Raw genomic sequence first — 24,135 nt, 5'->3', positions numbered from 1 at the left:
TAGTACATGTAAGTCAGTGGAATTTTTGGAAAATATTCATCGATATGTTAAACATAGTTAATGGATAAACTACTGAATAGGTAAAACATTTTAATTGGTTTGGATGTAAAATTTCGTATGATTACGAAGAAAACATGCTCTTTAAGCTGAATAAATTTGGAAGTATCTGTCGAACAATTACTAGAATTTTAAAGCATAAAACGTGGAATGGAACACGATTGAAATGTTATGAAACAATGTCATAGGTACCTCTCGTATCTAAATGAATCGTGTGTATTCAATAAAAGAGAATAAGAACAAATACAAGGAATAGAAATGGATGAATTTGAGCGGTGAAAGAGTGTAAAAGAAGAAATAAAATACGGGAGGAAGATATTCCAAACGAGTTGAAAATTTGCAGCGTGAAAGAATAATTTGATGAAAACAAAAGGAAATGGAATGAACATCTACAACAAGAAGGCCCGTAGAGACTACACCGCCCGACAACTTTAAACCAAAAGTGGAAAAGAGATCCTGTTAGACCGAAACGTGATGGGAACCGTAACAGGCCACAATCGGCCTGATACTTGCAGAAGCAGAAGAAGTTTTTACCACTCCAATCACCTTTTATGACCTGTTTTGTTACTGTGATTAAATTGTAACTGGTTGTTAATGCACTGAATTCGCATCTTACCAGCTTCTTTGACAATGGTCTAAGATTCTACAACACAGAAAGAAAACGTAACTCTCCAGGTGGTATCAAACGAATTAAACTATTGCAAAGGCTGTCTTCGCTAAACGGAAATTCGCCAAAAAAAAATCATGTCGAATTCGATACCTCCAGACCACCTCGTCAGCTGAAGCACCACTCTTTCAAATGACCACAGCAACTCGCGAGTGTAGCAGCTATCGAGAAATCTGGCGACACTTTCAGCAGCAGTGCACTCTCCTAGCGCAGCACACGGGCTGTACCCATAGTACCATCAGCAGGAGCGTGGCGTGTAGTCTGCCTCCCAGGCGGCAACACTTGCGCCCGGCGCTGCAGCCCCGTTGCGCACGGTGGCTGGGCAGAGATCCGTGCGGCGTGGCCCACCTTAAATACGCCTCCGTCCAGCGGAAAGGCATCGCTGGCTCCGGCCAACAGCGGGAGCAACAGCAGCATCAGCAACATGATGCTCCTGTGGCTAGCGGTGCTCGTGGTGGCCGTGGCGCTAGGGGGCGCCCAAGCCGGGATCGGCGACGTACCGGGTAAGTCACCTGCCTCGGAGTGCACATAACATCTTCTCGTACGACCTCTTCTCCCATAAACTCCTTCCGAGTTTAATGGCAAGTCGTCCGCCAAAACGGAATGCAATTAAAAAATTAACTAACGTTTCGAATCAAGGAGCACAGCACTGTAGATGGTCATTGCACTTGCATTGAAACGATTTTATTTTAATCATTTCGTAAAAGGCACGTCGTGGATTCTCATCAGTTGATGCAGAAAACTTTTCTTTAGTAAGGCCTAAATGCAACTACAAATCGGAATAAAAAATTAAATAAATCAGCCATTACAGTCATAGCTCAGTATAGTCCACATGATGACTCCTGATTGAAGCTTTCGTGTTATTTCACCTCACCCGATCGACATCACAGCATTTCCCTCACTTGAATCATATGCATTTTCATCCTTCCATCGAAATTATTAAAATGTGATTGCAAATTCCATTAGAAAACAGCTCAGGAGCAAAGGAAACCAGAAGATTAACAATATCGAAGAGTAAACTAAAATTAAATATATCCAACAGTTCTACCAACAGATCTGTCTCTACCAGAGGTCATTAGCAGTGTTGACTCTCTCCCTTTTCCTCTTCTTTGTCTTCAAATGCGTCACTATGAATCTGTGTTGACACCACAGTCACTTTCGTCATTTATGTCTTGCTCTCTTCTTAGATTCGACACACATCAGTTAATGCCTGCTTTCCTTGGATGGAAGCCTTTTCGTTGGCTTCTTTTTCACCTCCCAAACCCATTTGTTTCAACTCCTCTCTGACACTGGTGACTTTACTTTCTCTGGGCTACCAGTTGCTCTGTGTTGTCTTTTGTGATTTTGCATTAAGCTCAGCGTTATTGTCTCTGACGTCATAATGAATGTTGATGTTTAACTTCTACATCTTTCCAATGCAACTTTATACCTCTGACCTTCCATAACAGATAAAACTGAACCGAAGTTTGAAAGTTTCAGTTTGTAACACAAAAGTTTCTGTATGCGTAGTCGACAGAGTTGTGTCACTGTTGGTAATGTAAACGGTCCATATTCCGTTTTATAAGAGTATTGTGGTCCAACCTACCAACGCTAGGTCGTTATGAGTAAACAAGACTCAACTATAAATAAGACTGTCAGGTATACTCGACGATTCTCTCGCTGTGCAATTTCGTAACTGATGCACAGAAGAGTTTCACTATAATTTATTGTCCCGTGTACCGTTCTTGTTCGTCGAGAGCAGTCAGCACTGAAGAGCTTCTGCAGTCTTCGCGAGCTTAAGGCAAACTTGTTCTTTTAGTCATTACTTGTTCTACTACTTCGGTACCATTTTATAACCCTTCCTCCTATTCGTATCTTCTACATATAGGTATGTTTATCTTTACAGTCTTTATTACCCATTACAATCAATACCCAATACTGCACCGTTCATTATCAAATTTATTATTATTCCGTGACGTAGCAAATGTAGTACCAAGTTATTTGTTTTTGTAGTAGATATTTGCCAGAAGACTCTTCACCTTCTGTTTAATTTTAACTATTCGTTTCAGACTGTATTTGTGCATATATCTTTCGCATCTGACCACTGTTTGTGCTTCTTTGCTATGATGCCCCCCAAAAAACTGATTTCCAATGAGGGACTCATGTCTGACATCACTAAATTTATTCTTTTGACCACGGCTGTTCTTTAGATACTCAGCCACAACTTCAGTGCTGAATTCATTCATTTTTACTTTTCTGCTTAACTTTTAAGTTGATTGTAAGCATATGTAAGTATTTTTACTGTTTAGCTTGTGAGAACTATTAAATCACCACAAGTGTGCACTGCAAAGGTAGTAATCGAACATCCGAAAACATAGATCTCACTATGGAATGAGTATAATACTTCTCATGTTTACTACGTTCTGCACAAGAAAAACCGTAATAAATTGTCACCTATACCTTCAGTTGCTCTTTCTTTTGTCTTCTCTTCATCTCATCTACATTCCTGAAACTTTTTCTCCTTGCTCTCCCTTCATGCTTTTTTTCTTTTCCTTAACTTGTGTGTTAGGCGGTTACATTGTCATAAAGCTTGTCGATCATTATGCAGGGAGTGCGAACATTCCATAGCATATCTCTCGCTATGGAAAGAGTATAATACTTCTCATGTTTACTGTGTACAGCAGATGAATCGTAATAAATTGTCAGCTATTCCTTCAGTTGTTCTTTCCTTCGTCTTCATCTCACCTACCTACCTGAAACTTGTTCTCCTTGCTCCCTCTTCATATTTTTCTTTTATTTATATTTTTTTATTTTATTTTTTGTTATCTTCTGTTACAATGTCATAAAGCTTGTCGATCATTATGCAGAGAGTGAAGACCATCCCCTCATTCAAGAGGTAGTGTGGTTTCGGGTGGTATATCGGATTTTGACGTCCTGTAACGCAGGCCAGCGAGTCTGACCTCTTTTCTCCTTGTTCTCCGCAGCGGACAAGCCCTTCCTGATGAAGCAGCGGGAGGTCCTACGACTGTTCAACAAGGTCCACGAGCCCAACCGCTACAAGGAACAGGTTGAGCTGGGAAATGCCTATGAGCCTCTCAACAGCCTGCCTCGCTACAGGGTAAGCTCTCGTATCTGTCTTCCTATAGTATAAAATTAACTGTCTCTCCCACATACTATAGCGTGAGTATTGTAGTAGCTATCTGTGGAGAGCAGAGGCTCTAGTGAATCATACGAACTTCTAGTATTCCTATATCTCAAATCCATATGCGAAATTAGAGAATCAGAAGAACTGGTGGCTTCGACGAGGTCGATGGTTCTGTGCAAGAAGCAAGTGGGTGTATCCTTTTAGACGATGTTCTCATGGGAACCTCGCACGTGCTGTTCAAATACTTACGTATTTCCATCCATATAAGTTGGCTCGCGGTCTCGGGTGCGATGAAACCACTATGAAAATTGCTTACTTGTTAGACTATGTAGCGACAGTTTCCATTGTAAGTACTTCCCATTAAAAGGCTACTTCAGAGTGTAACACCCCGTTGATATCGGAGTCACTAGACCACTAGCTCTGTTGGACGAGAATAAGAAAGTAGGGTCTTGGTTGTTCAACGAGATTAGCCGGTATTTGTTTGAAATGAAGCATTAGTCTGCATGGTCGGACTGGTAAACGAATGTCTGTCCAGTGCATTACCAACAGTGCAAGTTCGGTAAGTGTGCACGCTAATACTGGTAAACATCAACTACCAGGAAATCTTCGTAGCCGCACCATTTCGAACGACGTGAAATACATTACTTGAGCATTACTGCAAAAATGTATTCGAGTACGTGAAAGCTAATATCCCTTCTTGCTTCAGGCTGTCTAAGAGGAAGTTGCATTCGTCGTACTTTTAACAAACAACAAAGCAAGTGACCGTGTCAGAGACAAATATTTCGTGATTAAATAGATAAATTCTCCCATAGGGGAAAAATAAGGAAACGGAAGGCATCAGTGTGGGAGCAGGAAGAGATAACATACATAAGCTGAAACTCGCCAATTACAGGTGTGTGTAGAGGTGTATGTGAGGTTTCATTTTGCCTTTAGCTTGCGAGGTAAGATAATCTACCAGGTTCTGGCTCTAAATGGGCCAGACATGTCGGACCGACCGCCATATCAGCCTTTACCGGTGGTATCATCGGATGTGGTATAGAAGGCCCTGTGCTCAAAACACCGCTTCCCACTCGTTCTCGGCTTTCTCGACATTGGAGCCCCTACTAATCGGTAGAGAAGCTCCTATTTGGCTGGCGAGGCTGACTGCACACCGTACCAGTCCGTCCACCAAGAAAAAATCTATGGCAGTACCGGGAATCGAACCCAATTCCTCCTCAAGGCATTCGGCTATGGAGGTCGCCTTAGCTTGCGAGAAATCTTAATATTGCTGTCGGTCTTCCGTGGAGTTTTGTAGCTTCTCTCACGCTATCCAGAAAGTAAGTTCCGATCGTCCGCCAAATGGGCACTACTGTAAAAATCAAAAATGTTTTATTTGTAACACAACTCCCAGCTAAGTATTTAAATAATTGACGCTCCGACTTAGACATTTGTCGGGGCGTTGTACCAATTTTCAATACCCTTGTCATAGAAGACAGCCGCCAGAGCTTTCCGCTAATTCTCTAAGCAGGTCTACAGCTCGTTGTCTGTGCCAAAATGTTGCCTTCATAGTCAGCGGTACGTGCCAGCAAAGATGAAACTCAGGGGGTCAATTGCGGTCTGCATTGTGGGTGATCAAACTCTTCCCACTGAAAACGCTGTAGGAGGATCTTCATTGCCCCTGCAGACTGCAGCTGAGAATCGTCATGAAGAAGGAACGGCGTGACAGTTGTGTTACGTGGGCTGCACAGCTTCAGGCGAAATTACCCACCAGGCCCTCGTACTTGGCGGGAGACACTATTTTCTAGGTACATTTACGTGCTCACTGTGCTCCCAGAACTGAAAAGAGCGTTGTGACGCGACCCACGGGCGTTCTACAGACACTGCCCAAAAGATCTGTGCAAAGCTTCATTTTTACAGTTGTTTTCATTTCCCGACCGATCGGAACTTACTTTATTGATATCCCTCGTATCCTGATTTGTAATCAGTACTGTTACGAGAGACAGGAGTTCATATTTTTTGTTCATTGATCCTGAAGTTTTTATACCAGTAATATGGCTACATACTCAACTCTCAGGATATATTAATGTTAGAATAAGCTTTTCGTTTTACTACCCGGCGTTTACCCTGCACCTTACATTTCCTCGTTCGCTGCTCTCACGACTCGAAGTCAGTTGTTGTTGTTGTCTTCAGTCCTGAGACTGGTTTGATGCAGCTCTCCATGCTTCTCTATCCTGTGCAAGCTGCTTCATCTCCCAGTACTTACTGCAACCTACATCCTTCTGAATCTGCTTAGTGTATTGATCTCTTGGTCTCCCTCTACGATTTTCACCACCCACGCTGCCCTCCAACGCTTAATTTGTGATCCCTTGATGCCTCAACACATGTCCTACCAACCGGACCCTTCTTCTTGTCAAGTTGTGCCACAAATTCCTCTTCTCCCCAATTCTATTCCATACCCCCACATTACTTATGTGATCTACCCATCTAATCTTCAGCATTTATCTGTAACACCACATTTCGTAAGCTTCTATTCTCTTCTTGTCCAAACTATTTATCTTCCATGTTTCACTTCCATACATGGCAACACTCCATACAAATACTTTCAGAAACGACTCTCTGACACTTAAATCTATACTCGATGTTAACAAATTTCTCTTCTTCAGAAACGCTTTCCTTGCCATTGCCAGTCTACATTTTATATCCTCTCTACTTCGACCATCATCAGTTATTTTGCTCCCCAATTACTAAAACTCCTTTACTACTTTAAGTGTCTCATTTCCTAATCTAATTCCCTCAGCATTCCTGACGATCTCATTTTTGAGATGTTTGTATTCTTTTTTGCCTGCTTCATTTACTGAATTTTTATATTTTCTCCTTTCATAAAAAAAAGTGGTTCAAATGGCTCTGAGCACTATGGGACTTAACTACTCTGGTCATCAGTCCCCTAGAACTTAGAACTATTTAAACCTAACTAACCTAAGGACATCACACATATCCATGCCCGAGGCAGGATTCGAACCTGCGACTGTAGCAGTTGCGCGGTTCCGGACTGCGCGCCTAGCACCGCTAGACCACCGCGGCCGGCTCCTTTCATCAATTAAATTCAATATTTCTTCTGTTACCCAAGGATTTCTACTAGCCCTCGTCTTTTTACCCACTTGATCCTCTGCTGCCTTCACTACTTCATCCCTCAAAGCTACCCATATTTCTTGTATTGTATTTCCTTCATCCATTCCTGTCAATTGTTCCCTTATGCTCTCCTTGAAACTCTGTACAACCTCTGGTTTAGTCAGTTTATCCAGGTCCCAACTCCTTAAATTCCCACCTTTTTGCAGTTTCTTCAGTTTTAATCTACAGTTCATAACCAATAGATTCTGGTCAGAGTCAAGATCTGCTCCTGGAAATGTCTTACAATTTAAAACCTCGTTCCTAAGTCTCTGTCTTACCATTATATAATCTGTCTGATACCTTCTAGTATCTCCAGGATTCTTCCATGTATACAATCTTCTTTCATGATTCTTGAACCAAGTGTTAGCTATGATTAAGTTATGCTCTGTGCAAAATTCTACCAGACGGCTCCCTCTTTCATTTCTCTCCCCCAATCCATATTCACCCACTATGTTTCCTTCTCTCCCTTTTCCTCCTCTCGAATTCCATTCAGCCATGACTATTAAATTTTCGTCTCCCTTCACTACATGAATAATTTCGTTTATCTCATCATAAATTTCATCAATTTCTCGAAGGCAAAGCCTGCCAAAATAAGCAAATTGGTTTTTCGGAAGTTAAGCGTATTGCAAAATCTGGTACGAGAATGCTTGTAGTGTTTGCCGGTGAGGAATATTTGTGCAGATGCTTGTTTGTCTCAAGTTACTGAGGGTGGGGTGTTGTGATCTGCCGCCCGCAGAACCCGGCGCCAGTGAAGCAGCTGGTGCGCCTGTACCGCGCCGGTTCACTGCTGCCGCGCGGCGCCATCTTCACGCTGTTCGACGACACGCACCGCGAGCAGATGATCCTGCTGTTCGAGTCGCTGCTGTACGCCAACGACTGGGAGACGTTCCTGCGCACGGCGGCGTGGGCGCGCGACCGCGTCAACGAGGGCCAGTTCGTGTACGCCCTGTGCGTGGCCGTGCTGCACCGCGAGGACACGCGCGGCGTCGTGCTGCCGCCGCCCTACGAGATCTACCCCCACCTCTTCGTCAACTCCGAGGTCATCCACGCCGCCTACAAGGCCAAGATGAGGCAAGAGCCCGCCGTCGTGCACATGAACTTCACAGGTCAGTCGCCCCGACGACAAGGGCCAACCCAAGGCATAAAAAGCACCCCAGCTATTCTCCTACGTTCCAGTTTTTCAGGCTTACTTGGACGTAAATACCTGTAACGTTGCTCCCGGAGATATTTCACGCAGCAAGCACCTTTAGTTACGTTAAAATCTCACCTCTTATGTATTATTTCACACTGAAATCGTTATTTGTACGTTCAAAATGCTTCAAACTCTAAGGTAAAGCGACGTTTCGGTCATGTTCCAATGGCCTTCCTTAAGGCAAAGACTAACTAGCTAAGTTTTGTTACTTGAATTATTTGAAGAAGCACAGCAACTAGCCACTCTTTATAGTTCTTTATTTACAGCAAGATGCGTTTCAGAGTTTCGTATATCCCTCAGTGGCGAAATACATCTATACCTCCGTCACTTGAAGATGGGCGAGATGCCGAAACGAGTGTTGGCATGAATAACGCCATATAACAAGTGGCTGTTGCTGTATTTTTACAAATAATTCAATCCACAGACAAGGAGCTCAGTCACCCTTATTGCGTGACTTTCTTTTTTTACTTCCTCTTCTCACGCTTCTAAGGTTATAACACCTTACTACCAAATATTTGTGTGTCAGCACTTAATTTACGGCCGTAAAACACACAAGCTTTGCGACCCTATACGTATTTATAATCCTTCAGAGAATTTGTTGATGGCAGTACTGACTCAGTTAGCAAAAACTACATCGTTCAATCGGTGAAACTGAGATGAAAAAATGATATACGCTACGATGGCACTTCCTTAACATTGCTCACAAATGTGTGCGTTATCAGCAGATTTCATTTTCAGTAAGCTTCCATCTGAACTGAAAAAAGAAGTTGAGTGCTACATCGCAAGTATTCAAAAGCAAGTTGAAAGGTTACCTTGAGGTACAGTCCTTATATTACATACGGGACTTTCACACCATAGATGATAATTTTTCTCTGTAATGTGGTCTTAATACTTATACTCCCACATTTTTGTTTTCTTTTTGTATTTAGCAAAGAGCGCTTCAAACAATAATTTGCATGAGAAATGCATTACAGCTGGAAATCCCTCTTTATGGACAAATCCATCTAGTCGCACATAGGTACACTGAAACGTAGGATATGAATTGTAACTCTGATGGCATAGATACCAAGAAGTGATTCGTAATGACCGTTTGCAGACTGAAAATCAGCCACTGCTGCTGCTTAAAATACTCCCAGAAAATTCACGTTATGCAGTTACCACATTGGGACTGTGTGAGATTCATAATGCCAACCGCATATGCATTCGCTGCGCTAGACACAGAAGGAAATTAGACTGTATACTTATGGAAATGTTTAAAATGAGACTAGTGCCTTCCTATAACTTTTTGACACTGTTGACCATGGGGAATATAAATATTTATTAATTGCTAGTCCCATTCTTCTTAATAGTTGGCATTAAAATATAATCCCTCAACATATGTGTGTGTGTGTGTGTGTGTGTGTGTGTGTGTGTGTGTGTGTGTGTGTGTGTGTGTGAGTGGACGTGCAAGTGTGTTTGTCTTAGTTATTTAAAATTTACTTTATCAACGAAACATGCAAAAACATCTTGGCCACTGGATTTACAGAAGTGTTATGGTTTATGTCAGTCTCTCTAATTCACAAGTTTCTAAGGTTGACAGGAAACTGTGAAATATCGTCCTTAACATGGCATAGAGCAATTTTCCAGGAACTTTCCCTACTGCCTTACTGAGCTTGTTAGGAACATTCTAATGCAAGCATTAAGAAGTAAAGTAATTCAATCATCCATTCAACATTTTTTCTGTTGTCCCATTATTTCCATTATTTTCAATTATTCTATTATTTCCATACTACCAAGCAAAAGTGACGTACTGTCAGAAAGCGTCGCTCCCAACTGCCACCGTAAATGCATTTTAAAAGAAGAAAATTGGTGCGTCCTATATTAGACACAATATTTGACCGTTGCTCGTCGGTGTATAACCTTTTTCTTTCTAAGTAAGTAAATATTTATGGGAATGTAAGAGTGTGGCCTTTAGTGGCAAGGCATCCCTGTATGTCTGAACCGCCTGTGTTCGTGTGCCTAGAGGCCAGTAAAATAAAATACTCTTGAAATATTATAGGAACAATTCGCAACCCGGAGCAGCGCGTGGCCTACCTGGGAGAGGACTTGGGGATGAACTCGCACCACTCGCAGTGGCACATGGACTTCCCGTTCTGGTGGAAGGAGGACGAGTACGGCATCAGGAAGGAGCGCAAGGGCGAGCTCTTCTACTACATGCACCACCAGCTGATCGCCCGCTTCGACCTCGAGCGCCTGTCCAACGACCTGCCCTTCGTTGAGCCCCTCTACTGGACGGAGCGCATCAAGGACGGCTTCTACCCGCAGACCACCTACCGCGTCGGAGGGGAGTTCCCCGCCAGGCCCGACAACTTCGCCTTCCACGACCTGCAGAACATCAAGGTCCAGCAGATGATCGACTACACGCGACGCGTCCGCGAGTGCATCTCCCAGCAGGCCGTGATCACGGTAGGTGTGGTCAGCCGCGCAAGTCCACAGCTCGCCTGTACTGGCTGCATAGGTTCCAATCAAACTTGCGAAGATTTGCTCTTACATTTGATGGAATCATAGGACTGACTCAAGTCCCGATGGTTTGATTCTCAATTACGAATACATTATCTTGCCTTCATAACAAACCCTGCTCGACGTCATACTGTAATAACCGACATGAATAACTGTACTCTGTAGAGTACGATGAAGTGCTCGGCAGACCGTACTTCCTACTGTACCATTCATTAGGGCTTCTTCCCCGTCCATTAGTGGAAGGAATTCGGGAAAAATGATTGCTCAAATCCTCTGTAGTTAGTATAATCCGACCTTCATAAACTCTTAGCAACTATCTTCAAGTTCTTGCCAGTCCAAGTTTCTCAGAATCTACATAATGCTCCCTCGTGGGTCAAACAAACCTGTGGCCTCTAATAGTGCTTCCCTACTTTCTGAACGTTTAATATCACATGTTAGTCCTATTTTCTATGGGTCGCACACACTTCAGCAATTGTCTCGCACAAGTTTGTTGTAAGCAATACCTATTTGCAGATTAATTGCATTTTCCCAGATTCAGACCAGTCAAACGATGTCTGCCACCTGCTTTACAACGACTGGAGCCTACGTGACCATTCCATATCATATCTCTACATATTATTTCACCCAAGTATCTATTTTCTATGGGTCGCACACACTTCAGCAATTGTCTCGCACAAGTTTGTTGTAAGCAATACCTTTTGTAGATTAACTGCATTTTCCCAGATTCATAGCAGTCAAACGATGTCTGCCACCTGCTTTACAACGACTGGAGCCTACGAGACCATTCCATATCATATCTCTTCATATTATTTCACCCAAGTATCAACTCTCAGTCGATTGATTATAACTCAGACTCATGCGAATTGTATTCATATGTTACTAAATTTTGTCGTTTTGTGGACGGCAGTGTTTTATATTACACATACTAACAGCTAGTAGTCAGTCTTTGCACTAATTTATACACGGACTTTTTCAGACAATACTTCATTATAAACAATCCCATCATCTACAAAAAATATGAGGTTACTAATAATATTCCCTGGTAGCTCATTAACACATAAGATGAATAACGAGGAACCAACAAACTCTCCTGGGGCACGCTTGAAATTACGTATACATCTGTGGACACCTGCATATCCAAGGTGACATTCTGCGTCCTCCGTTCCAGGAAACCCTCAGTCCAGTTGAAAACTTCATTTTACAGCATTGTGTGGTATTGAGTCAGTTGCTTGTCGATAATCAAGAAAAACGGCTAAACCCACGCTGCTTTCAACCATTACTTTAAGGGTGTAACGTTAGATATATGTGAGATGGATTTTGTATTTGTGTCGCAGTGGGTATTTCGGTACCGTGAACAATCTTCAGTCCACATCATCGACGAGAGAATCCTCATTTGTTGGTCTTGTACTGTCTAGTGTGGTGTCACCGCCAGACACCACACTTGCTAGGTGGTAGCCTTTAAATCGGCCGCGGTCCGGCAGTATACGTGTCGCCACTATCAGTGATTGCAGACTGAGCGCGGCCACACAGCAGGTCTAGAGAGACTTCCTAGCAGTCGCCCCAGTTGTACAGCCGACTTTGCTAACAATGGTTCACTGACTTCAACGCTCTCATTTGCCGAGACGATAGTTAGCATAGCCCTCAGCTACGTTATTTGCTACGACCTAGCAAGGCGCCAGTATCCGTACTATTGATATTGTGAATCATGTACCATAAAGAGCGACGTTCGTCATTAATGGATTAAAGTTAAGTATTCCACCAGCTACGTCCGTTTTTCTCAAGTTCTAATTCCCTTGTCATGTTCCAGACCTCACGCCAGCCTGCGTGAGCTAAAACGCGTGCATTTCGGCCTCCTTTAGGAACACGGTTGGCTCTCCTGCCAACCACAACATCTAGTTCTCTATTCCGTTATTCACAGACCTCATTAGGCACTCCCGGACAATTATATCATAAGACTACACCATAACACAACTACCAGGTACCTTTGCCGTTAGATAACAATGCTCTGTACGACAGCCAACTGCTACCTCAGAGGTGAGAGACTATATATTCGCTTACGCGCTCTGTGTACAAGTTTTCTGTGAACGAGTTTATCCTTACGATCTTCTGCTTACAGCTCATATTTCGTTGTGCACTTAAGGCTTGAAAAGGGGAATTTAGCAGAGCACGTTACATGAACAATACTTTATCTGCCGTCGCAGTGATCGCTTGTGCAAAATCGTCCATTCTTCCCAAGAACACTTCAGTTCCGTTAACAGTACTTTTAACCTCCTGCTTTGTGAGGGTATGCTGTTACACGTAAAACCCAGCAGCTACACTCTCCCTATCTCTTTATTACTGGTAGGAAAGGGATTGTCAGCTCCCTCCCCTGTTTCCTGTCTGTGAAATCAAACATTAAGGATCGACGGAACTGGCCGTTCACAGCCTGCTTAAATGACGAATTACGGAAATTTAGGTAGCCTATTGTGAAAACAACATCTTTTCACTACGCAAACTTGTTTCGGCACATTGTGCTATCTTTAGTGAGTACTTTTATTGAGGTATTAATCTCTAAAATCTTAGGACTTCCTTATAGTTGTGGTTCCCGTGTCTACAGTAATGTGTTGCAACAATGCACCCAGTAATAGGCTACACGTTTTTAAAGAACAACACTCGCAAAATAAAACTTCACAAAACCCATACGATAATATTGAGCCTGTCAATACTGCACGACTTGGTCCGATGATATTGTGCTGTGCAATAGCCTCATGTTCCTTATTTTCTCCGAGTACTGCAGCAGATTTATTTAAAATCTCATTTTCATGTATAATTGTAGTTTAGGGGTTCTTTTTTGTGGCTCTTGAATATAGTTTAATTGAATGTTGCACCCAATTAGTTATAGAAAAGTAGTCATAAATCTGCTGTCTAAACGTAAAGTTACTCTGGTTGGTCAATTTTCAACTTCTAAACAGCCACAAACGCGACAGTTGATTGCTGCGTCTATCACACCGCTACTGATGCAGAGCGTGATTCACTTTTGTTTTCTGCTCTGTCCCGCAGGAAACCGGCGACCTGTACAACATCAGCAGCCCGGAGGGCATCAACGTCCTTGGAGAACTGATTGAGCCGTCCACCGGATCGAAGCACCGAGAGTACTACGGCGCGCTCCACAACTACGGCCACATTATGCTGGGACAGATCACAGACCCCAAGCGCAAGTTCAACGTGAGTATCCCACATCTGCTCGTCAACAAGTCTTACGCACTCTCCACAACTCAGTACGGTTTTGCAGCAAACACGAGAGAGAACTAAATGTTAAACAACTCAGTAGTCTTCCAATTGTCTTGAAATGTTTCTTCGATTTCTGACGACACATCTACCCCATGTCAGAAACAAAATTGTGATTCTCCTAAAGTTGCTTGCCCAAACGAGGCAATTTTGTCACCGATTACGGCCGGTGCTTATCTTCCCTTGAATCCTGAATAGGTCTTTGTACTATAGAACTACGGGCAGGGTAAAAAGATAGTTCTGCAAAGATGCCAAAAGTCTACTTTTCTGACATTGCACGAATTGGTATCACAAACATAGATATATGCAGAAATGCTACACACTGAAGGAAAAAGGTAATGAGTGAGTGTAAGCTACATCTTGCCTATGACAGAAAGATAATATACCGGTATAAGTTTGAAATTCCCGAGAAAGCTTTTGAAATGTAGTCAGGTTCTTACATTAAATTGAGGACGGTTCTACAGGGTGCAACTGCAACTGAATAAGTAGGGCATTACCACCAAGTAACTACGGTGTTAGTTGTCATGTGTGGATAGCGACTAGAGATTTTCTTCTATACTGAATTTTTCAGCTAAAACAAGGTATAAATGATATATTTCAGACAAACTTGTAATTGGACAAACTTTCTACAAAGAGAATAAGAATAGGTTTCCTAATTCCAAATAGAATCATCGTTAAACTGCAGCATACAAAAGCCATAGAAAAGTTATAGGGAATATGTGTAACCAGTATCACGGAAAACCAGTCCAAAGTAACAAATTTCACTTGTTTTATTCACTCGATGAGCAGTTTTGGGCCGGGGCTCATTTTCAAATCATCGTAACATAGTTAAAAATCGTATTTCCAGAAATGTTCGGATGATTTAAAAATGAGCCCTGGCCCAAAACCAGTCATAGCTTTAATTTAAAAAAAGTGAAGTTTGCAGCTTTGGACTGGTTTTTCGTTGTACTGATCAACAGAAGTTGCTGACCCGCAGCTATTCCAGCATGCTGGAAGTTTTTAGACATGTGTAACAATGCGAATGTGGAAGGGTTAGAAATAAGTCAAGTGCAAAAAGAGGATGTCAGGATTTGCACTTCAGAATCAGTGTTCTGTGTGTCATCAACAAGACGAGAATAGTGAAAGCAGAAATAAAATTGGTAAGAAGTCGATACCCTTGTCTCGAAAAATGGTGACAAATGATTAGAACGAAATTGACATTAATCGTAACGAAATAAGCAACACAGCGGCAGACTTCTACTCTTAAGACCTCTGAGATGCCACTAATGATGCCTCTCTGTCCGTTTGCAGATGCCACCTGGAGTGATGGAACACTTCGAAACCGCCACCAGGGACCCCGCCTTCTTCCGGCTGCACAAGTACATCGACAACCTCTTCTACGAGCACAAGGACCTGCTGCCACGCTACACCTCGGAGGAGGTACAGTACTCTGCTGCTATCCTGCCCAGCGCTTAACCTACCTCATCTGTTGCAAATTCCGCTCCTAAGTACTTCGTAATTCCCAAAACGCACTCATCGCCCAATCAAACAGAAGCTTTCTCTGCAAAACAGTTCGATATTCAGCACAGCTGACAGCAAAACATAAATAAGACATCGAATGATTTTTGCGTTCTAGAGTGGAGGTACTCAAGTCTTCTTGTTATATCTGTGTAAGCCTTTCCCATCTGTATTTATCTTTAGCGGCAACTGCATAGCGTATTAAACAACGTATCACTTGGTCCTTTTCCCATTTGATTCAAAGCACGTAAAGAGCAGGGCCGCGGAGGGCGAGGGTTGGAGAGTGCCTGTATGTTAAGTGCAATCAGCTCTTATAGTTGCCAATAATCATAGCAGTGTTTTCAAAGGTCTTGGAAGTTTCTGACGATTGACCTTTGTAGTGACTATAAAGGAGACAGCTAATGTTATTAATGTTATTTCTAAACGAAGGAAGGGGGGGGGGGAGGCACAGGTTAATGTACAACGTAATAATAGGATTACTCTGATGCTTTACAATGCCGACTAAGCTGTGACAGGGTTACACTGACCCTTTGCCGTATTGACCAGGTTCTTCTATAAATGTACCACCTTCGCCAGACTGTAGAAGTCATGCTCTCTTCCAAATCTGTCGCATCCGCATGCCTTTCGTGACCTGCCTGCAATGTCAGACAACCACATTTACGTACTTGGGGTAACTATTCAATTGTTGGTTGTACAAGTCATACTCTCTTCCATGACTATCGTATCCGCATGGCTTCCATGGCCTGCCCTATTCCCACAGCTCGAGCTGCCCGGCACGTCCATCGAGGAAGTCCAGATCGACCCGCTGGAGACGTTCTTCGAGTACTTCGACGTGGACCTGCTGAACGCCCTGGACGACACGGAGGAACTGCCCGACGTCAGCATCCACGCCCGCGTGCGCCGCCTCAACCACAAGCCGTTCGTCTTCAGCGTCAAGGTCAACAGTGAGGCCGAGCGACTGGTCACCGTGCGCGTCTTCCTCGGACCCAAGTACGACTGGTTCGGCCAGGAGATCCCCATCAACGAGAAGAGGCACTACATCGTCGAGATCGACAAGTTCGTCGCCAAAGGTAGCCAACACCAAGTATCAGCGTAGACGGGGGAGGTACCTAAGCCTCTACACTTGTTACGAAATGCCGTTCAATCTTAACGCAATGGTATATGACTTCATCTGCATCAAAATTACTATCCCCGTACGCTTTGTCAGTCAACATAGTTCCACCAGGAAATCGCGATGTCTGCACTTACACGTATGCTCCGCAGAGCATTGTGGAGTACATGGTGAAGGATACTTACCACTATAAAACGTGTTAGGATTTCTTCCCGTTGCAGTCGCGTATGGTGCGAGAAAGTCCTGTCTCTATGGCCCGTACTGAAGTGGATGGCCTTTGTATAATCGTATATCCTTCGCTTGAAATGTTGCATGTAGTTAGCGTCAAATAAAGCACCTGGCGATAGAGCTTTCTCAGGCTCTCGTGTAAGCCACACGAACTGGTGACCATTGGTGCTGCTCTTCTTTGTATTCGTTCAGCATCCCACTTAGTCCTAATTCATATGGGTTCCACACACTTGAGCAATAAGCCGCATAAGTGTTGCACTGGCATTCTCCGTCGTAGGATCGACTGAGCCTGTGGGATAATTCTCTACTTCATTTCCGCATAAATTGCTACACCCAAGTTTTTATAGCAACTGAGTGATTCCAGTTGTGAATTATTGATATTCCAGTCCTAGGATATTACTTTTCTTGAAGTGCATTTAAAAGATGAAGCCGGTGTTTGCACCATTTTGAAATTTTCTCAAATACGTATATCATGGTGTTCACCAAATCGCAGTATTTATCGTGGTATAATTTTGTTCCGAACTTTCGGTGAAAATAAAAGACTTAAAGGTACCAAACATAAGAAAGTTTGCATAGTTTCACATAGCCATATTATACAAATAACCATCCGAGAAGAGCCTAATGAATCACAAGCAAAAGCTTAGACTGGCTGTATCGGCAAATATATCGATAAATGGAAATAAATTAGCAAAACATCACAATTAAAAGATAAAATAAGCAAATGAAACTCATAATTTTAAAACCATTTACTGTCTTCTCTACTACTTCACTAAGAGTTCCACGTCTCGTGTTTACTTCGATTAAAACTTCTATGCTGAATCGCCGTGGTTGATGTATAAAATTATTCAGAGCTGTTTCGTCCGTAACTGCTCGTGATATCTTCAGGTATTTGGCAGTTGCTGCTTAATCTGTGAAGGTGTCTCCCGCAGATGGAGACGAAACATCAGTCAATAATGTATCACCTTCTCATTGTTATTTTGAATTTACATCTTTTTACAGACACTGAATCATAAACCTCTCATCTACAAAATGTTGGCCAAGTAAAACGAAAGTTGTTGCTGTTAACGTTGCTAAGCTATTTTTTGTTTAGAGCATTTTCATGGAACTTGTCATATACAGTATGTTCAATTTATCTGAAGCAGTGAAATATCTCGAAAACTGCACAAACAATTTACAGCTACAATTTGTTCGCCGTAGATGGGGACATTCAGTGATGTAAAACTCGGCCCTCCACCCCACCGCGTTTGCGGCGGCGGGGCGGAAACTTTTAATGGTTTTGGATGCTGTAAGTAATTTTCGGGGTACTTCAATGCCTTCAGATAAACTGAACACCCCTATACGGCTGAGATGCACAGACTGATGCGACCTGTTGGTTGGCCTGTGTGTTTACAGTTAACGCCGGCAAGACCATCATCACCCGCAAGTCCAGCGAGTCCAGCGTCACCATCCCTGACCGCGAGACCACCAAGGTGCTCACCCAGAGGGTGGAGGACGCCATTGCCGGCAAGATCCAGCTCACCGTCAACAAGGTACGCCGCCAACTCCTCCAGAAATCACCCTTCTAGCGTCAGTCGAGATTATGGCTAACGGATCAACAGGTTCTTGGTCATACGACTTCGTGGTAAATATTATGGCGATTTAGATCACAGACCTGCCAAAGGCGTTTGGGACCGTATTTATTGTATTTATCCTCGAATCAACTAAACGGCTGTGTTCTTTTTTATCTGAACTTGTAACTTATTTAGTGAAAGCTTGGACGATTCAGATCTTGAACTCTCTGAGGTCTGAACCGTACCCCTACTGAAAGTGTGACCAGTGCCTTAACTATCACATCAGCTCGCTCGGTCCGAAGGACCGAGAGAAATCCGTGAAGGGTCAGCACAGATATGCGCCGCTCTTCTGCAACGTTACATTAGGTGCGTCTGAATTACGAACCCTGTGCTCCTGGTTCAGTTGACGGTGCATCAGTTATACGATTCCACAATGCGACACCTTTATTGTGTCAGAACCGGGGAGGATTAAGACTTTAATTCACTACAGAAGTATAGACCACAGCCTGTGACAACTTATGAGCTGTGAGGTTCACACTTTGCACTTATGTTAAACGTTCCGGGCAGTGGCAAGAGCCACTCAGCGCAGTTCACAGGAGGTAACTTTTCATAAATGACGATACTTTGTCTACTTATACTTCCTTATGTAGAACGTTTTTCCTGAAATTTCCACAGTTTTGGCAAGACTAGTATACTATTGAGGAAAGACGAAACGATTATACAAACTGCCAGAAGGAAAACGGGTCCCGATCAAGACGAGCAATAAGCTATTCCTTGAGTGGGAGGCCGCTACAACTTTCACCCAGTGACACCACTCAAATGCCGTAGAAGAACAAATACGGTGTCCAGTGCAGTATGGTCTTAATCACCAGCTGAGAAATTAGGTCACTGTTCTGTTATAGTTAGGGGCGTAATATTTTAGCTGAGCTGGGAAGTGTGACAACTCGGCCATCCTGTGTGATACCCATGGTTTTTCTGAGTCGTACCCTAGTTCACAGCCTTGGTCTACACCCTACAGCCTTGAACACTTTGTAATACTTCTTTGTCGCAGATATGTGTTAAGAAATTTAATAACGGTTGTTGTTGTTTCTTTACAGGACGTACGTCACTGCGGATACCCAGACCGCCTGCTGCTGCCCAAGGGCCGACGTGACGGAATGCCCTTCACGTTGTTCGTCGTCCTCACCGACTACGAGAAGGACAAGGTGAGTTTCCACCTGTTGTTGTTGTCGCCTTCAGACCGAAAATTGATTTCATGCAGTTCTCCACGTTCGTCCATCCAGCGCAAGCCTACTCATTTCTGTATAACTACTGCAACCTTCCGTCCACTGGAACCTTCTTACCCTAGTCAAGCACTGGTCTTCTTCTATAATTTTTATCTCCTCCACACTACATTCCGATAGCAAACCGTTCGTCCCATGATGTAGAAAGATGTAACCTATCAACCGATCGCTGCTTTCAGTCAGATTGTGCCACAAATTTTATTCTTTTCAGTTCGATTCAGGATCTTTTCCACAGATGCGCTATCTAGCCATCTAATATTCAGCGCTATTCTGTAGCATCTCACTTCAAAAGCTTCCATTGTCCAAACTACTGCTTATCACTCACGTATCACTTCCACTGTCCACCCAGATGCTTGTCATTCTCCTTTCACTTTCGTAAAAGGCTACATCATAGACTAATACATTCAGAAAAGGCTTCGTAACAATTAAATTTTTTCTAAATTAAATTATAAGAAAACTCCATCCGAACAAACCTCGGAAGGTTCAACAGTACCTTCAGACCGCCGTATCATACTCAGCCGACAGGTGTTACTGGATGCGGATATGGTGGGGCAAGTGATCAGTACACCGCTCTCCATCCGTTGTCAGCTTTCGTGACCGGAGCTGCTACCTCGCAGTGAATTAGTTGCTCAATCTGCCTCACAAGGTATGAGCGCTGCCTTGTTGCGCTCGGCAAACCCAGATGGTAACCCATCCAAGTGCTACCAAAACCCGACGGTGCTTAACTTCGCGTACGGGTGTTACCGGTGTAACAAGGCTGTTGGCACTTAGATTTTAATACGTACCAATTCTGCCTCTTTTTCAGAAACACCTTTCTAGATATTGCAGGTTTTCAATTTATATGCTCTCTTCCTCAGTCATCTCGTTCTGCTGCAGAATTCGTGTACTACTTTTAGTGTCTCATTTCATGCTCTAATCGCTTGTTTTAATTCTACCTCATTCCGTTAACTTTGTTTTAATTTTGTTGATATCCATCTTAAAACCACTTATCAAGACACTAACTATTCCGCTCAACTGCTCAAGCATGTTCTTCCTTGTCTTTGACGGGATTGCGATGCAACCATCAAACCTCAAAGTTTTTGTTTTTCTGCCCAATCTTTAATCCCGTTTCTTTACTGTTTTTCCAATTTACAGATAGAATAATACGGAGGATATTCTAAGCCCCTGTCTCAATCGCTTCTCAGCTGTTGCCCCCCCCTTCATGTTCTTTTACTCTTGTTACTGTATGACCCTCTACCACGTACTCAGTTTTCTTTTTGTTTATTTTTAAACTCCACTTGTTATTTTCCTCAAACAGCTTCTGCTGCACACAGCTAGAGTGCCGCTCTGTCTTCGGCACTTATCACATGGTGCACAGCTGATAGGGGACAGTATGGTTTATGATCGCCCGCGGACATTATCATCGGGTTTTATCTGCTTCTGCGTGACTTTAAAAAATCTCCCATACAAATTTTAAATAACATAGGAGTCAGTGGACAGTCCTCTCGAAGCCCTTTGTAAATGCGGAAGTTCTCTGATTACACAGTACCCTCTATCACTGAACGACTCTATTATATAAGGTATTAAGCTTGGTTTGTCGTACATCTCGGTCTAAGTTACCTACAGTTTGTGACTAGCCACAGTACGGTTGCAGCGCAGACAAAGACGACAGAACGATTAGTTTTCATTGCTTCTCTTGGGCCTCAAGTTAGAACAGAGTCGACACAGGACGCAGAGCTGCCCCGATGCTATCCTTGTGCAAACACGGAGCAGTTCTGCCGTGTACATTGCGCTCCCGCCGACTGTTTCTCCAGCATAAACGTGTTTGAGCTGGCGGGCGGCTCCCATCGGGGCTTAACTGCCCGCACATTGGCACCCTCCCAGCGCTGGGACTAAACCGGCCCCGCACTGCTGCTGCGTGCTCCTGTTGCACGCTTGTGTGCTTTCGTGTCCGTAGCCTCAGCGTACCTAAAGCAGCTTGTCGTGGCGACGCTTAATGAGAATTAATCTCGTACTGCGAAATCGATAAGTCATTAGGCTTAAGTGACATTTAAAAAAAAAGTATCTAGATAATGCTAACAGTAACACGGTGGAACAGGGTTTTATTTAGTTTTCTACGTTAATAACTTTGACGAGTGATGAACTAAACGAAGTAATTTGATACTTGGTAATATACAGCTAAATATAGGAGCAATTTCGCATAAACACCAAACTACCAGAGATGCGTCGTACGCTTTCTGAAATCTTCTTTTGGCATGCCCTTCTCCCTCACTGCGACACGGAAGAGCTAATGCGAGAAAACAAAGTGGTACTTAAAATTGATATTTTCAGACAGGTCCTTTATTCTGTGTCCAACGCAAGAAGCATCTTTCTTAAAAGAATCGACTCCCTCGTGGGCTCACAGAATTTCGTGGTTTGTTTTCAGTGTCTTTCTACGAACTGGGCACAGTAGTAGATTTTACGAATAGTGGACTTCCAGTGGAAGAAATAGCCGGCAGTTTGTGTGTACTGCAAACACGAAAATCGTTCTAATCGAATTTCGCAGTGGGACTCTGCCATCATACTTTCGTAGCCGTCATTGCATACAGTGACTCCTAAATGAACTCTGAAACACTCGCAGTACAGTCTGCTGTCTAAGAGAAACTAAATATGTGCATATACAGTAACTATTAATGGAGGATGAACTTACAAAAAATCACAAAACAAAATCTCTGAATTCTAAACAAAAGCGTTGTCGATAACCCCGATAAATATATACAGAGCTAGGTAAGAAGGATTCCGAAACTAAATTGTCAAGTGACATGTCATTCGCCATAGATGACTCGCCTGCGCCACTCTGTAATGAAAAACAACTTCTTCCATGATTTAATGCGTTATATGAAGTAGGCGGTACAGAGCGCCAAGGTTCAGGCAAATTCCGGGATGGTGCCTTTGAAAGGGCAAGGCCGTCTTCCTTCCCCATCGTGTCTTCATCCGATTGGACCGATGGCCTCACTGTTTGGTCCCTTTCCTCAAATCAACCAACCAACCATTACCCTTGTTCTCTTGTTACTATATTCGTTCCGTAACCTGTTTCCACGATACTAATCATTCCAACAGCTCAGTTTCCAAGTCCTTCGCCGTATATCATGTAATTACAATATCACTGGCCAATATTAATTTCTTTGGTCTCCCTAAATTTTTAATCAATTTCCGTGTTTCTCCTCGGTTTCCTTCACAGCTTTCTCAGTGTACGAATGGACGAACATTGGGGATAATCAACATTAATATCTCATTCCCTTCTCAGCTACTGTTTCCATTCATGTCCTTCGACTATTTAATACTGCAGTCTGATTAATTTTCTAAGCGTAGATGACCTTTCGCTCCCTGTATTTTATACCAGCTACCATCAGAATTTCAAGGAATATATTACAGTTGACATTGGCCAAAAGTTTGTCTTAATCTATAAGTGCTGTAATCGAACTACGTCTTGCAGTTAACATATTCATAATAAAGCTTTCGTAACCATCCAAAGTGCATGATAATGCATTATTATTGACTTCATCGTTTCTTTAGTAGTTTCGAATCACTGTCACGCCCCATTTTGTAGGACTGAATTTCTGTGCAGCATTTTACCGTATTTTATCCATTACTTTTGTTCACCACCTCGCGGTCTGTTTTGGACGGCGACGTTCGCTGACCACGTGCTGTGTGTGCCCGCAGGTGAACGACCTCCCCTTCGACTACGACTACGGCGGCTCTGTGAGCTACTGCGGCACCCTGGGCCACCGCTACCCAGACGCTAAACCCATGGGCTTCCCCTTCGACCGCCGCATCGACCAGGACAGCTTCTTCACGAAGAACATCTACCAGCGCGACGTCACCATCACGTTCAAGGGCAGCGTCTGAGCCACACCGCCTCCGCCCAACACGCCGCAGGACGCCTGACTCGGAGCAAGGAGACCAGCATCCTCAAAGCATTCCTCAAACACTCGGACGACAGCAATCTGCACCACTGCTGCTGGAGTCAGATGTCCAGATACTCGGCGTCTCAACGCGAGAATGAATCTCAGTCTGCTGCGTACCGGACCAACGACTTTGTATCACTTATCTAAACTTGTTATGAATAAAAATTAATTTTGCTGTATATTTCGTTGAAGCACGCTCTACAGTTATTCTGACGCCTTTCCCTCAGTCTAGTAACCCTTACACGTATCTTACAGTGTAAATTCATATTTCCAGTTACCTCTTATGTCAACGTAAAATGTAAAGGATACATCAATCATTGCCTTGCTCTGAACATCTTAACGCTTTTCTAATGGTACTCAACAGCGAATACTACCTTCAGAAACAGTCTTACCTCTCGACATGGAATGAGATTTCATATACATATAAAGCAATATAAAAACTCACAGTAATGAGAATACGTTCCAGTATCCAGCGACAAGTAGCTAAACTTTCACTTTAACAGGAACCGCCACCGATGCATTAACTGCGAAAACGCGTTGTTTATAATGGTACCTGGTAGCAAAGATGCATACCCAGCAAAGAAATA

General features: G+C 43.2%; 1 protein-coding gene and 1 long non-coding RNA gene across 2 annotated transcripts in view; one reads left to right on the top strand and one right to left on the bottom strand.

The window, feature by feature from the left end:
- The window catches only part of LOC126336412 (uncharacterized), a 66,577-nt gene extending 62,896 nt beyond the window's left edge, over nucleotides 1–3,681 (bottom strand). The window contains exon 1 of the long non-coding RNA XR_007564956.1: nucleotides 3,457–3,681. This is a non-coding gene — a long non-coding RNA (uncharacterized LOC126336412). The remainder of the gene's footprint in view (nucleotides 1–3,456) is intronic.
- Nucleotides 1,056–23,729, top strand: LOC126336410 (hemocyanin A chain-like). Its single transcript, XM_050000103.1, has 10 exons — nucleotides 1,056–1,227; nucleotides 3,688–3,821; nucleotides 7,732–8,101; nucleotides 10,226–10,632; nucleotides 13,726–13,890; nucleotides 15,244–15,372; nucleotides 16,211–16,520; nucleotides 18,182–18,318; nucleotides 19,437–19,544; nucleotides 23,304–23,729. Exons 1-10 carry the CDS (start codon nucleotides 1,149–1,151, stop codon nucleotides 23,487–23,489), a joined length of 2,025 nt encoding a protein of 674 aa, XP_049856060.1. The 5' UTR covers nucleotides 1,056–1,148; the 3' UTR covers nucleotides 23,490–23,729.
- The last annotated feature ends 406 nt before the right edge of the window (nucleotides 23,730–24,135 follow it).

This window comes from Schistocerca gregaria, chromosome 2 (assembly GCF_023897955.1).
Source record: "Schistocerca gregaria isolate iqSchGreg1 chromosome 2, iqSchGreg1.2, whole genome shotgun sequence".
Classification (NCBI taxonomy): Eukaryota; Metazoa; Arthropoda; class Insecta; order Orthoptera; family Acrididae; genus Schistocerca; species Schistocerca gregaria.
Note: the sequence above shows the minus strand (reverse complement) of the source record. Positions and strands in the feature narration are given on the sequence as shown.